Source organism: Anoplopoma fimbria, chromosome 19 (genome assembly GCF_027596085.1).
Source record: "Anoplopoma fimbria isolate UVic2021 breed Golden Eagle Sablefish chromosome 19, Afim_UVic_2022, whole genome shotgun sequence".
Taxonomy (NCBI): Eukaryota; Metazoa; Chordata; class Actinopteri; order Perciformes; family Anoplopomatidae; genus Anoplopoma; species Anoplopoma fimbria.
This window is the reverse complement of record NC_072467.1, coordinates 9,458,668-9,474,301: the sequence shown is the minus strand read 5'-3', so window position 1 is coordinate 9,474,301 and position 15,634 is coordinate 9,458,668. Positions and strand designations below refer to the sequence as shown.

General features: G+C 40.7%; 1 protein-coding gene across 1 annotated transcript in view; it reads right to left on the bottom strand.

Annotated features, from left to right (window-relative positions):
* Nucleotides 1–15,634, bottom strand: part of tmtc2b (transmembrane O-mannosyltransferase targeting cadherins 2b) — an 89,605-nt gene that overhangs the window by 29,825 nt on the left and 44,146 nt on the right. Inside the window, exon 3 of the mRNA XM_054619901.1 lies at nucleotides 606–1,452. Coding sequence (XP_054475876.1) covers nucleotides 606–1,452 — 847 coding nt within the window. The remainder of the gene's footprint in view (nucleotides 1–605; nucleotides 1,453–15,634) is intronic.

The window sequence follows — 15,634 nt, the reverse complement described above, 5'->3', positions numbered from 1 at the left end:
CACAACATGTCCCGCTGCTGCCTGCTTTCCTTCTCAGCAGCTCTTAGAACTTTGCTTCGGATTAAAATCTGTGTCTGATGACCTTGAATGTGGAGGCCAGTAAATATGTCATCTGCTGTTACAGGTGCCAATAAGAGACAGGTGACGGTGTCCTTCCAAGTGAGACAGGGCATTTGGTGTCATAAAACAGATTGTGTGCTGGGTATAAGAAGATTTATGATAAAGAGGTAAAACTCTGTTGTATGCCTTGGAACAGTAAAATGAAGAAAGGAGACATTTAGCCTTGAGTAGTACACCAGTCTCATTTTGCTTTTGGGGCACTGCCTTGTAAGCACTTATATATTCTGTGGTAAGGCTGAGTGACGAAGGGAAGACATTTTGAAGCAGCTTGACTTTGAATTATTCAGGGCGTCAGTAGAGAGACAGCAGCACAAATTATCAAATTCAAAACCGTGCCTGAGAGCTCGCTCACTATCCGAAAAAATATGATGACTGAAAGAGGTTTTTGGTGATGAAATGTGTATCAAAGTTGACGAAAGTGTGTGTGTTCACATGTGAGAGCAGTCGCAGCTTTGTGCATGCCGATTTAAACGAAAGGGCCTTACCTTTAGCAGGATTGACATAAATCCCTGACTTGTAGAGCATCTCCTCATTCTGCCAGTCCCGGTTCCTCAAAACAGTTTTGACACCGAAAAGAAGAACCACGGCAGCGCTGCAGTACACCAACACCGTCTTGGAGGACCTGCGTCGCAGACGGACGTACAGAGACCTCATCCCCACCGCCACCAGCAAGCAAAAGCCCATGCTGGGGATGTACAGTACTCTCTCTGCTATCACAAACCCCACGTAGAAAAACAAGTTTGTGGCAGGGAGGAAAGGGATAGCCAACAGGCCTAGCGAGAACACCACAACATTTTCAGTGGTGGGCAGCGGAGTCCTGCTCTCGTAGTGCTTTTTGGTACCATTCTGTGCACTATTAATGTGACCGTCTGTGTGAGAATTGTTCAAATGTTCATGATTGTTATATTGGTAACTGTGCCCATTACTGTTCCCATTTTTGCCATTGGTGTAATGATGCGCTTTGCCATTGGTCTCCTTGCCTTTAGCCGACTGGTGCGTCCTCAGGCTGAACCAAGCCAGCAAGAGCAACCCAAGGTAGAAGACCACAGTGTGAACGTTCCTCCAATCGGCAAGGCTCCTGATCAAAGGCAGGGCGTCCATTGACCAGTCAAAGCTGAGCGTGTCCGGGCAAAGGAGAAGCCAAAAGTTGACGGCAGGCAAGTGGGAAAAGGTTAGAGTCCTGGTGAGGAGCGAGGGTGAGTCGGCTGCCGGGTTGTCTGAGTTGGAGAAGTTGGGGGGTTTGTTACCCATCCAGTAGAAGCGGCAGGCCAACAGGACGGCTCCCCAGGCTGCCAGCAGAAACACATTCAGCAGCAGGTGGACGTTCTTTCTCTGGAGGACAAAGAAAACACAGAAACAGTGATCCAAAGGAAAGGAGAGGAACGACTGTTGCAAAAAATGTACTGCACATATGGAAGCATCAAGCTATACCTAGTTTTCTGGGTGGTTGGAATATTTATGACTCTTGGACCTTTACATTTAGAATGAAACCGGGCTATTAATTTGAAATTGATCACAGGAAATCCTGATTTAACTTCAAGTCTCAAGAATAAAATAGCTTCTACATTGTCACAATGGTACAGCTGCAAATTCATCTGCCATCTAACAAGATGAGTGTCCAACACAATTTAGAAAGTGTTGATTAAGCAGAGTGGTTTTGTTTATTGATTATTTTTGTTCCGTTTTGGCTGCTGTGCTCAACCAAGAGGGAAAAAAATCAGCATGCTGACTTTTCATTTAACCCAAAGCATTCATTCAATTCATCATTTTTTTAATAAATGAGATGACTTTACATCTTAATTTTCTATTCATGCACATATTTTCTTTCTACGTGGCCTCAACAGACATTTCCAAATAAACACAAATACTCCATTTGTCATAGCACATACTCAATATTTAACACTTTTCCATATGCTGTGTTGGAATGCCTATGAAACATTTATCGTGTGTTTGGTTGTATAATACTTCGCCAGCAAAGCATTGAAAAATGACTTCACATATTTCCCTGCAGGCATGTTCCAATGTATTTTTTCAAGTTAGGACCAACTGACCTTTCATATTGTGCTCATGTTGGAAATTCAAAATACATTTCTCAACTTGGCAGCCGTAGCATGCACAGCAGTTTCCGTGTCCTGTAGTGTCCTACATGAACTATTTAACAATAAAGGGTTCCATCAGGAGTCTGACTCTAAATCTCAGGGCTTCATAGTCCTCGATTTTTTCTCAGACAAATTGCTTTGCAATACTTTCAATTAAACCCAAGGCAACACAGGCTAACCTCACATTATTTTTATTCCAGTGGATGTGATCTTTCTTCATCTCCACATACCAAAAGGGAAGAACATGCCTCATTTGTGATCATAATCCTTAGATCACCACTGCTTGGGGATGTACTATTGATTCCCTCGCCTGTCCATTGTTATTTAATAACCTCTGGAGGCGGTGGCAAAAGCTTTGTTGTCTGCTGATGATCACTGCTTATGCAACTCAACACAAGAAATGAGATTGGAAACACAGGAGACAACACCATGACAACACCATGACAGCTCATTACAGTATTTCTATGTTTGTATGTTCAGTGTGTATACGGACGACTGAAAGAAAAACTCCTCGTCAAAATGTTTTCTTGATTTTGCAGCAAAAGAAAATTCTATTGCACCAACCATATTCTTAAGTGCTGTAGAGCATCAAGTGCACTTGTGTGGTTAAGGCACAACAATGTGGCGCTGAATATTCACCTACAATTTTCATAGCAGTTTTTGAAAATATCAGAAACATGAAAAAAACTACTACTATAAGGTCAACTCTGTCAACCCGTAGTGCAGTATTTCCTTATGATAGCCACTGCTGCAGAAGTTATTCCGTTGCTTGGCAACGAAAGGTCATTGTTTCAATCCACATCACCATTTCTCATTAATATGAGCAACTGTCAAAGGTGTTAAAGTCAGCTCGCCATGAACTCCAGAGGAAGATAGGAGAAAGTAAAGTAATATATCTTATATAGTAAGAATCTATAGAAGGCTAGAATTTTGAGAAATGTTATCAAATAGAATTCAAGAATATTAAAGTAATGATATGAAAATCAAGGCTCTGTTAAGGTTGAAACATTTCAACATTTCAAGCCGTAATTAATCTACTTTAGCTACAAACCCACTGTGAAAACGGAAACTCGAACATAAAAACAAAAGACCACAGCTATGCAACTGAATGCAAAAAACAATGGAGTCAATAACAAACAATTGCAATGATCTCAATACTATTAAAGATTAAAATAGGAAAAGTACTAACATATGTTGCTATATTCAGATACAACTGATAACTTGGTGCAAGGTTCCAAAAATGGGAGCAAAGTAGATTTTTGTCATGTAAAAATTCAATGTGACTGATTGAAACTGTTCCAGTTCAAGTGAACGTAAGCACATAAGCATGCGGGTCATGAAGCAAAAAATGATGTAGAAATGGTCTGGTAGAAAATAAAATAAATAAGCCCCATTTCCTGTTGAACAAAGAATAACAGCAGGCCTATGTATCATTTTAATTAGCACTCAGTGACACAAAAGAATGCAGCATTTATAATCCTTCTGATTGTAGGACTAACTAACTACTGAGGCCTGTTTAAAACAACCTAAATACATCCATAAAGACTAGAAGACATAGATCCTTTTATACAAGTCACGAGAAGAGTTTGACATTTGTTCCTATTCTAGCCGAGCGTTAGATAAGAAGATTAACACTCTCATGAATGTAAACTTAATATATAGCTACAGCTAGCAGCTCATTAAACACAATTTGCCTTTCTGTACTGTATATTTGGGTTAAGCACAGAGTAAACGAAGAAGATGTAATGTATCTTTACAAGATGTTATCATCTTGATTTGTCTTCTCTCCAGCTAGATGTACCATTGATATGTTATGAGGTCTACAATAATATAGCCTACTGAATTAAACTTTGACAAAACAATAAAAAGTTTGAAACAAACTGATACTCCAAGACTACCAGTGGCATATTATTATCCCCATGGCCTTTAAATGTACAACTGTACAAAGTGCAGCCCGCACTGAAAATCTGTCATTTGAACTCTATATGAACCCTTGGTTTGGATGGATGGATGGATGCCGATTATCCTTTTCAAATCTGAAACACCAGGTTTTAATGTACACTTTGAGTCAATCCCTAAAATCATTGGATTGGAGAAAACGGAGGTCCCTTGGCCACTTTTTTAATCCAAGCAGGTGAGCATAAAGTTCTTCAAAGAGATGAAGGAGGCTGAAGTGGTCTGTGAGGCCCAGGGGCTGTACTTTGTGCAGACTTTACCAGCAAGGCTTGCTGAGCAGGGTTAATACATCTCAATCACTGCTTCAGGGAGATCCAGCTTGGATTTATGAGGCTCTTGTACAAGCTCTCAAGTCGCCTCTCTGGCCGAAGCGCCTGCTCACTAGACACCCCCTCAAAGTTATCTTAGAACACTCTAGAGGAGAGACTGGAAGAAAAACTTCCTCTATTTTTAGAGCAAACAGGTCATCCACAATTGGGTGCGATATGCACGGGGCACTGTGCCAGGTTCCCAAACACACAGCATTCTATGAGCCAATGAAATTGCCGTTTATGGCTGATTTGTGCAGTACCTTTGATTCTGCAAAGCAGCTTTGTTCCTGCTGCAATGAGACCACCGTCCGTAGGGCAAAGAGGTGGCCCGTGTGTTTCATGTTTTTGTGTATACACCTCTGAAAGTGCTGACGAGAACCTGGCGCGGCTCCCAAACGTGCTCATACCTGGCCCCGAGACAAAAAGATATGTCATCCTGACTCTTCCCAGACGCAGCGCACGCTCGGACACCACCAGCTTAACCACATCCACATGTCGATGCTGAGGGCTGAGGCGGTGTTTCATTTACATTCTTGTGCTGCATTTCCACATTGACATTCCCCCTTTACTATGCAGAATAAAGTCTTTGGGCTGTATTGAGAACCAAAAAAACAATGCTTTGCAGACATTTGTAACCCCACTGCTCTCCTCTTGGCCTACTTTTCACACTGCTCTGACTTCCTAAGGAAAATAAATGTGAAAGCAAAGACGTATACAGGCAGCAAGCACACAGGAAGTGCTCTAGGGATGATCTGGAGGACACATTACTGTTGGGACAACATGAACCTCATATCTATTATCTCTTGAATGGACAAACATGTGCATCCTCCTTAATATGCCTGCGGTTAAAATATCTACCATTCAAACGCATAAGTTCAATTAACAGCCGGGCAACGGCTCCCTGGTTGCTGTAGCTCTCTTATGAAGGGGAAACCAAGGCATTCCAGTTCTGTGTCTTTTGTCCATAATCCAGTTTAGCTTGAAATAAGTGGTTTAGCACAACCCCGTAGGAGGCTTGAGGCCAGTGTTTTTTTTTCCTTCCCTTTTGTGTTTCAGGCACAATCAGTTCAGAATTGAAACAATTTAGCTTTTATAAGCCAGGCATGTGAAAAAAATATCCTTGGAAATGAAATGCAAAACAGGCCAATTACGGAATCCCTATTGGTGGCGGTGCCTGCTCTTTATTTCCCCACTACACTTTGATTAGGTTGAATTGACTGAGAAGAAAACTCGATCTAAAACGTTTTTTTTCCCTCTTCGTTTTTATTTTCTCTTTTTTTTAAACATCCGCTAGGGTGTTGCGAAAGAAGGCTTGTAGCAAAATATAGCAGAAAAGAGCTCAGAGAGAAATCCAATTAATTAGTTTGGAGAACGTACTCCATTCTCTGGGTACACACAGGATTTTTTGCATAATTGGCTGACGCACAGCGTACCATTTTTCAAGAGCATTTTAAGAACAATCCATCACACTACACATCTAACAAGCCCATCAAACTGATACACTGTGACTGGCTCACACTCCAGCGAGCTCCTCTGAGAGAATCCTGTGAAAGAAGAAGTGGCATGTCTGACCTATCCCCTCTTCTTCATCATTACTGAGATCAATTGTCTGCAGAGGGCTTTTCATCAAGATTCGGCTTCACATTGATAGACTTGTAATGGAAGTGAAAATGAGCACAGGGTACCAAATCAGAGAGAATAACCACCTTCAAAGCCTTCACACACACACACACACACACACACACATACATAAAGAAAGTTCAAATTTGGTAAGAACACCAGATCCCCTTAAAAATCCTGCATAAATCTTTCTACGGGTTTGATGGATGGATATACACTCTGTCCTTGTTCCTTGACCGCTAGACCAACTAATCCAGCTTGTGGTTGATGAACCACAAATTCACCACCTATCCTTTATCCTTATCAGCTACAGCTGTTGTGATACCCTCCTAGGAGACAGTAAAAAACCTTTGGTCGTAAAATCCTGATTGTTAGCAGGCAAGACAAGATAAGAACCCGACTATTGCACTTCCTAACAACGTGTTATGGATTACCAACAGCTTGCTCATGTTTTTCAAAATGTGATTAAGCTGATGCCTGACAATTTGCTCCCACACACAGAATGTGTAAGCTGTCCCATTTAGTTTTGGCCCATTTCATAGCCATTTATGTGACAATAACAATAATAAATTGGGTTATATTTCTGGCTAAATACACAGACTGAAAAATGCACTTATGTGTTTTTTTGCGAGTTAGATGAGAGGAGTTAGATGAATATGAAACCAATGCCAGCAGCCAGTTAGCTTAGCATAAAGACTGGAAACAGTGGGAAACAGCTAGCCTGACTCTTTAAGAAAGTAAGAAAATCAGCCTACGAACATGTCTAAGGCTCATAATGAAACATGTTTTATCTCATTTGTTTAATTTGTACAAAATCTAAAGGGTACAATCAAGTGGTTTTATGGGGTTATTTCTTGGCTGGGCGAGTGGAGTCTCTAGCTAGGCTAAGCTAACTGGCTAGCTTCATATTTACCGTACGGATATCAGAGTAGTATAAATCTTCTCATCTAAAACTGGGCAAGTAAGTGAATAAGTGTGTTTTCCAAAATGTGGCACTATTCATTTCAATTAGAAACAATAAGTGAGTTTTGATGAAATCTAAAGCTAAAAGGCGACAGGTGCATTCACTTGCCTCAGAGAGTTTGCGAACACCCAAGAAGTGTCTGTTTTTTCATTTTCTTTTTTCAATCTGCTTTATGAGCAGAGGTTCTAGCAAATCAGATCTTGAGTCATCTCAAGGCACATGCAATTAATTCACATTCCTCAATATCTCATGCAGCTCAGATAAGCCACATCATTGCTGTCATCACTTTAGGATAGATAACCCTTTATAAATGACTGTGTGTGGGTGCAGTACATAGTTTACTTAAAGGCAAGAGGAAAGCTGCTGGGTCGCGATTCACATGGTGCGAAAGGTCAGGGAGTCAAACCCCACAGCAGACCGGCCTCGCACTGGCTCATGATCAAAGCTTTTAACCCGTGTGAACCCACCAGAAAAACCCACAGACTCAGCTGGTCTGGCTGGTAGATAGAAGGAGCACAAAGATGGAAGAGGGAAAGGATCTTCTGCCTTAGAAACAGCAGAGCCTGTTAAAAAGGGACGGTGTTGAGCAGGAATCCGTTGGAGATAAGAAACAGACTTTTATTGACTGTGAATCATTAAAGATAAAATAATTTAAAAACATTTGGGTTCCAGTGGTGAGGGAGATATGTGAGAGAGCACAAAGAGGATGGAGAAAGTGGGAATGAGAGCGAGAAGGGCAACACACAACATAATGTGGTGCAGGATGAAAGCCATTGACAGGTTAAGTTTCTGAACTGAATGTGAAAGAGAGCATCATTTTCTCTTTTAAGTATTACTGCCCATCTCCAAAGGCCTACTGTGAAGAAAAAAAAAAAAGAGTTGGAATTGGAACATGTGTGGCAAAAGCAAATAAATTGCAGCAAGAAAATTTCCGACCAAGATTTTGTCAAAACCCACCAGCTCTTGCTCTGGTCAGCTTTTATAACCATAATCATTGAACCAACATAGCTTCCATTTTTTTTCTAACCTTCATTCAAGATTCCAGCACGTCTCACCCCGTCTCACTTTAATACACACTAATTTAAGATGTCCCAATCACGCTGAAAAATGTCTTATTTTCATGCTGAAGCCAGATGATCCTTGTTTAGGGGTCAGAAAGGGTCTCCCTCTCCCGATGCCATAATCAGAGTACATTTATTTTGTCATCAGTGGCAATCAGGCATCTATAGATTTATAACGGCATAGGAAAAACATATCTCATTTTGACAACCAGAGGGTGCCTCTTGAGGGGATGAAATCTGAACTTCTGGTTGAGTTTAAATGGAGATGTGTGTTATAGGTAGGCAAAAGGAAGATGAAGGAGGGCCTTAGGCAAGGAACAGAAACAGCTAATCAATGGAAAATCTTACACTTTGCCAAGTTCTCAGCGGTTACGGAGACTTGAGTTGATGAACTGTATGGAAAAGCAACAAAACTTCTCACTATTTTTTCCAAAAGTCACAACAGTTTGCCCTCTTGAAGTTCAACTCAAGCACAAACTCAATCCGTAAAAATAACCAATGCCAATTTGTTTTTTGTTATTTTTTCAAAGTGCTTCTGCCGGGTCACACAGCCTCATCAAGGTCATGCATCGTGATTTAGCAGAGTAACTGAAAAGCCCTCAAAAGTACTCAAAACAAACTCCAGTCACATTCGGGAAAAGCAGAAGTGTCAGGCAGACCAAACAATAAGGACACAATGACAATGGAAAACTTAAGTCAACTCAAAACCCCTTAACATTTCTTAAGACTTATTTATTGAGTGAAACCACAGTAATGGTTTGAAAAATAAACAGAGTGTTTCTTATTTCTGGTCTTTCGTTCCCTGTATTTATTTGTACTGAGCGGTCCAACTAAACTGTGTGACCACTACAGCAAATTTGCTGTGACATGATGCTGATTCAAGCTCTACAGAGGGGGATGAAATGTGGGTTGGAGAGATGTGCTTTATGCTCCATGCTGCTCACAGAGTTTTTCTGAAGCATTTTGCCAGTTGTATCCAAACTAGATTAGTCCTGTCCATGCATGGATTCCCAGTCATTACTGTGCATTTGGGAGATCAGAGCCATTATATTGGAGGGTTTAGAGAGGCGGTAAGCTACCACGGAACATGCATGAATGAGACGCACAAAGCCAGAGCTGGAGTCCAAAGCTGAGCGGATGAACTGTCAGAGAAATGTCAAATGCTGGAAGTAGAAAACTGCTCCGATTGCATATTTCCTCTGAACCACATTTTGAAAATAGCACTCTGGTGTGTCACATTACGTTGACCACCACGTCTCAGTGACAGCATGCCTCTTGTTGCTGTTTATACTGGCTAGTAAAAAGCACGATAGGGACTCAGGAAACTTAAAAAAGATGACTTGTGGTGTGGGACGAGGACAAACAGCAGAAACAGGCGTCAAACATAAAGCAGTCTGGGTAAGGATTCATCATCAAATGACCGTTTTTTTTTTTCAATGGGACCTTGAATGTTTTTTCACAGATAACTGAAAAGCAATCTAACGACAGAGAGAGCGTCTCTGTGAGAAACAAGACTACAGCCACAAAGATGTTGAGCTGCTACAATTAAAACATTTTAACAGTAACAATGTGAAAACAATGTTACGATGTGAAAGGGTTCATTTGTAATGATTTTCCCATTCTAGCATCCCTCAGCTTTACAGAGCTTTATAGCTTCATTGTTAAGCTGTCAGATGCCTAACTTTACTGTTTTGTTTTACTCTCACCTTTCTCATTGTGTTAGGCAGCTGTATTCAGGGAAAATGATCCAAAACCCCACTGTACACTACCTGTTCTGACAGAAATGAGAGACAATATGCACGTACAGGTGGTGCTGATCTTTATCCAAAACCCAATTAAAAAACATGAAACTTTCACAGATTATCCACCAGGTAGAATTAACTTAGAATACCAGAAGGGCACTGCCTGCATTGTAAAGGGCTGGAGCCATAGATCAAACTCATAAAATCATCACGGAATCATAAAATTCATGAGATTACTTTAATATGTAGTTTTCAGCAGAGACGATAAATCAAAAATGGCTAGAGAGAGATAGAGGGAGAGAGAGAGAGAAATATAAAGAGCACCCGAGAGAGAACGACAGAAAAAGGGAACAGACAAAAAGGAAAAAGAGAAGGAGCCTGAGACATCCAGCAGAAAGCAGAGCAAACTTTAATGTTGTGGGAGTTTGCTGGCAGACATCTTTCTGTGGGTATCTGAGCCTCCACATGTCTCCATGCAGGCTTGAACTCCCACAAGGACATGATAACTCAATTCTACACCAGTATGCCCTGAGATTACCAATGAATCTGTGAATTGAGAGGAGGATCTACCAGATGTGCTGGTAAAGAAATCAAGCACCCTGTATGTCTCCTTTATGTGCAACACTCAATCCTTCTGTGACAAAACGGTGACAGGTTTTCACAGCCAGGACATTAATTAATTATTTATCCTGAGTGATATATAATAATAGAGGTAGAACAAACTACTATGTAAATTTGTGCGAAGATTAGTTATATTATGCATCTTGAAGATAAGTTTTAGGCTAAGTTAATATGTTATTGCTCAGAAAACCAAGCCTATAATGACTGGATTTAATGAATGCGAGGCTCTCAGTACTACTGAATGTCCTTTTACAAATCCTATTGTTGAGGAGGATTCATTCCACAATTTGGCATCCATGTTTACAACCGGTAGATGTCCCGTGTGGCTTTGCTTTACCGCTGTGATAATCACTCCAATGTGTCAAGGAGGAGAAATTAGAATTGGGCGTGGGCCAGAGTCTATTTAGTCCTCACGGTCGACTGAATGTTTGAAGACAAAAACTGCAACTCAGCAGCTAAACAAGAAAGCATTTGAAAACAATTAGAGAGTACTGTTGGAGCAGAATGAGGGGAAAAAAGCTGAAGAGCAGCACTCGATCTTTCATGGTTTGCACGCCCAATGGGTTGAGAAATTGGAGAAATAGAAAAAAAATTGTTAATTTTGACTGGAAGAGCATTTTGAGTAGTTTGGGACCAAAGATAGACCAGTGCTTCACAGCTTTTTTATTCAAAATTCACAGTGCTTTCTTTGTGTTCATCTCACAGGGGAAACACATTCTTGATCATAACATCATGTCTGGATATAGTGGATAAAATCACCATTAAATACAGACCACCCTGTTCCTACCGTGGCAGAGGCACCAAATGGTTGCTGACCTTTAATAATTCCTGGACGATGTCCTGTATTTGTGTCTTCTTTAAGAAAACATCATTGTACTTTTTTGTCACAGCAACTTGCCTTATTTAATTCGTAGGTTTTACTTGTGAATGCACATCGAACACAGATGGGAAACATGACCGACGTCAATACAAAACTAAAATAAATTAAAACTACTGGCCAATAATCAGTATATTTACTTTATTTAATCACCATTTTCATGTAAAAAAAAAACATTTTCTCCAAAACTTTTAGATTATTTTTTTCTAAAGCCTTCATACGCCTCTTCAACATAAACATTTTATTGGACCCTATAATACTAATTTATGTTAAGGTTTACAGCATTGTAAGTGACACACCTCAACACTAAAGATACTACACCTAAACAAAGAATTAATGTTGGAACAAATAAATAAGTAAAAATTTGAGTAAAGAGCAATGGCAGAGAGGAACCTCTAGGAACCTCTATGACTAATTGATATGCATGTTTAATAAACCGTCAAAGCACCAGCCTGTATCTATATATATTCCCTGTCTGTATATCCTAAAATAGAGCATCCTGTGACTAACAGGTCACCTGACAGAGGAATATCACACTGAGAAGGTCTACAGCAGACTCTCTCTGTGCCCCCGTCATCCATTAATGTTACACCCTCATTCTCAACACATTTCTGCTTCGTCTCTTTCGCTCACAGACCATCCCTCCTCATCTCTAGCCCTCTGAGCTGGGAGCGCCCACGGTGATAACAGGACCCATGCTGGAAAACCCAGTGGTCCTTTGTAGCAGCACGCACAAGAGGGATTTCTGCTGGGACTTAAACTATTCAGGTAATAGACTGGACCGCTCTGCCTTCAGGAGCATTTGTGAATACAGGACACGATGAGATGATGCAGGAGAGCATTTGCAGTCAGCCCTTCATTAGGTTCCCTTCCCTTTGTTTGTTGAAAGTGGCAGTTTGCCCGTTCCACATCTGAATGATTTCACTTCTCTTATCAATCAGGAAGGTTTTGACAGCAGTTTATAGTTTATTGGATGTCTGGTTATGTTTGTTTTGTAAAGGATTCCTAAAAGAAATATTCACTGTACTAAATATGCAAATAAGAACATGAGATAATTCCCAAGAGTACTGTAAAACTCATAAAGCTTTGGGCTGTTCCAGTTTTCATGTGCATCATCTGGTTGACATAACAGTGACTCACAAAAGTCTGTGATTTTGTGTGTAAAATTAGGTTCATAACCAAACTGTATTTTTTTCAAATGAAACACTAATTACAGTAACAAAACTACTTAAAAAATAAAGAAGAAAAAAATTAAATATAGATTAATTCCAAAATTACACAACATATCCACATGAGGCCTAACAAAGGCGTTTACTGGTTTTTTTGCTGACTGATTTTACATGCCAGTTTATTTGCTGAGACCATAAAAAGGAGCCATAAATAGGAATTATAATCAGCAACTAAAACAAAGGCTGAAATTATATTTCACTTGTGTTGAAGCTCTAAACTATAGTTTGCAAATCTTTAAATGTAAATTAACAATGGAAGAGTAGGTCCTATGTGGTTCAAGACTGTCCAAAGAAAGAAAGATGTAAATAAAAAATGCACTGTGAGCATGTCTCAGTAATTCAAATGAGGTGATTTTCTTTACCGTGAGTCTGTTATTTGATGTAAAACTTCTGGGTCAATCAATTATTCCTTGTGAAAGCGTAATATTTCAGGGAAAAACAGAAAATCTATAAGTGTGTTCATTAAGAAATCCCCGGTGCTGCAAGACAGCGGTGCCCTGTTCCATTCCTGGACTGAGATCTTACATACACAGACGCGCCGGCTATAAAAAGAACAGGGCATACAATCATTTTCAGCGAGAAGCGGAGCAAGGGCACCATGTGAAATATTTCACGCTGTATTTCACGTTCGCTTCTGATACCGACATGAGGCTTTGTTTCACAGATTTTTCATTCTTCCATCGTCTCACAGCAGGCAAAGTCAGGGTCACTGTCTGGCTGTCGCTGGCACCCTGCCTGTCAAGTTCACTTATACGTGATGAGCGGCTGGCTGAAGCAAACCCAGCTCAAGTCACTTTCTATCACTGTGGTTGCACTTGTCTCATTCTACCCCACAGCGTAGACATTCGAGGGGTCGAAAGACCTGCTCAATCATCTGTGTTTGGAATGTCTTCACTATTACCCTGCTTCTGTACGTGATATTTTTCTGGATAAGAGACATGAAGTTAGTTTCAAAGCTAATTTAAGGGAGTAGTTTGACATTTTGAAAAATACGCAGATTCACTTTAATGCAGTGTGTAAGATGAGGAGATCAATACAACTTTAACGTCTGTCTGCTAAATGTGGATCTGAAGCTTGACATGGTCAGCTTAGCTTAGTTTAGCATAAAGACTGGAAACTGGGGGGGAACAGCTAGCCTTGCCCTGTCCAAAAGTACCAACATCTGCATACCAGTGAGCCTAAAGCTCAATATAGTTAAAGTTATATTTCTTTTTTTTTTATCTGTACAATAAAGGAAAAAAAAGGAGACGTTGTAGTTATGTGCTGGACGGTCTCTGGTGGTTTCTTTTCAGGCTCGCGGTGACTACAAGACGCCAGGCTAGCTATTTCTCCCTGTTTCCATTCTTTATGCTAAGCTAACTGCTTACTATTCCTTAAAGTTATACAACCTAAACATCTACCTGCATAACCTTTTTTGTTTTCCTATAAATGTACTTCCATTATGCATGCCTCCCACCGCCCATCTCCATATCCAGACCAGAGGCGGTGGTGTGTATCCCCATGTGAGAGAGGCAGGTGGGTGAGGGCAGGGGGCACTAGCTGAGCCCACCAGGCCCAATCCATCACACAGTGACGGGAGCCATTAGAGCACGGAGGAGCATCTGTGGAGCCCCAGGTAAGAATGTACTGGCTGGGCTGCGTTTCCTTTTACCTCATCTAATACACAGCAAGGGTATGTATGGATGTCATATTTCGTATGTAGGGTATATCTCACACACAAACACACACACACACACACACACCTTGAAGTGTAAACTGGCACATATGTTCTGAGGGACCTCACTTCTCACATCTTACCCTACATGAGTTCAGGCCTCGCTGGCCTCACCAGCTCCACGACACCTGAGCTCTCTCACACTCCAGACACATAACACACACACACACACACACACACACACACACACACACACACACACACACACACACACACACACACACGCTGTAAGCAGTGACCTTGCACTGATAGCCAAAGTATGAACAGAAAATGGGAGGTGTGAAAAGATAAACTATGTAAGCTTGACATTTACCAAGGGCCAGCTGGGTCCCATCCAAGATTTGGAAATTATTTTCCAGCTGCAGCGTCACCGGACGTGAACAAAGGGCGATCGCAGAGGAACACCTCAAGTTTCTCTGAAGACACATCTGAGCCCTTGTGTACTTGGAAGATCCTGATGGATGTACAGCCTTGTCATTACGTCACCAAGATAATTCCTCTTTATCCAGGTTACACTTTCAAAGTTTCAGATTTCAGCATTGTGTTTTCAAAGGGGTTGTTCTCGTCATGGTCACGTAAGAGGTGCCATCCCCTTTGGGACTGTGTGTCATACTTAACCTGTATGTTCACAGTATTGTCTCTGCAGTGTGAAAGGAACTCACTAACATTTCTCTCTCTGGGTAAAAATATGGACACGGAGTGTAGCATTATGTTGGCAGCTCTGTCAAACAAAAGAAGAATTGATGCTCATGACTAAATAAAGCCACACATCACAAGAAAAGGAGTAAAGACAAAGTGAAAATGTTTACATCCAATTATAGGGCCAAACAGGTCTTGTTTTTCCCCATTGCTAAAGCCTGCGTTCAGGCCAGTTGTACTGTCTTCAATTGTCCAAACATTTATTTTATTGGAAAACTAACACAGAAAGAACACATCAGTCCTCAGGACAGACAATATATTGCAGCATGCTATGGAATAAACGCTGTGAGATCTTATTAAAAAGCATTCCTTCCTATACTAAATTAGGTGCTCTAATTGTGTTTCAGTATCTCTTATAGAAAATGAGCCTATTATTGTGCAGGAAATGGTCCCGTAAAAAGCAAGTTTTTCCACATAAAATCCGACCCTCATGATTGCTAACTATGTTACATTTGTTTGCTGTAAACTCATTACTTGGGAGTAGCTCGATGCTTAAGAACACATGGCCATAAATGCTTTAATTAGACACAAAGGCAATTTAAGAATATCACCACTGTAAAGGTCAGCTTGGGTAAACAATTTAATGACAAACTTTTTTCCCCACAATTGAAGACAGCACAC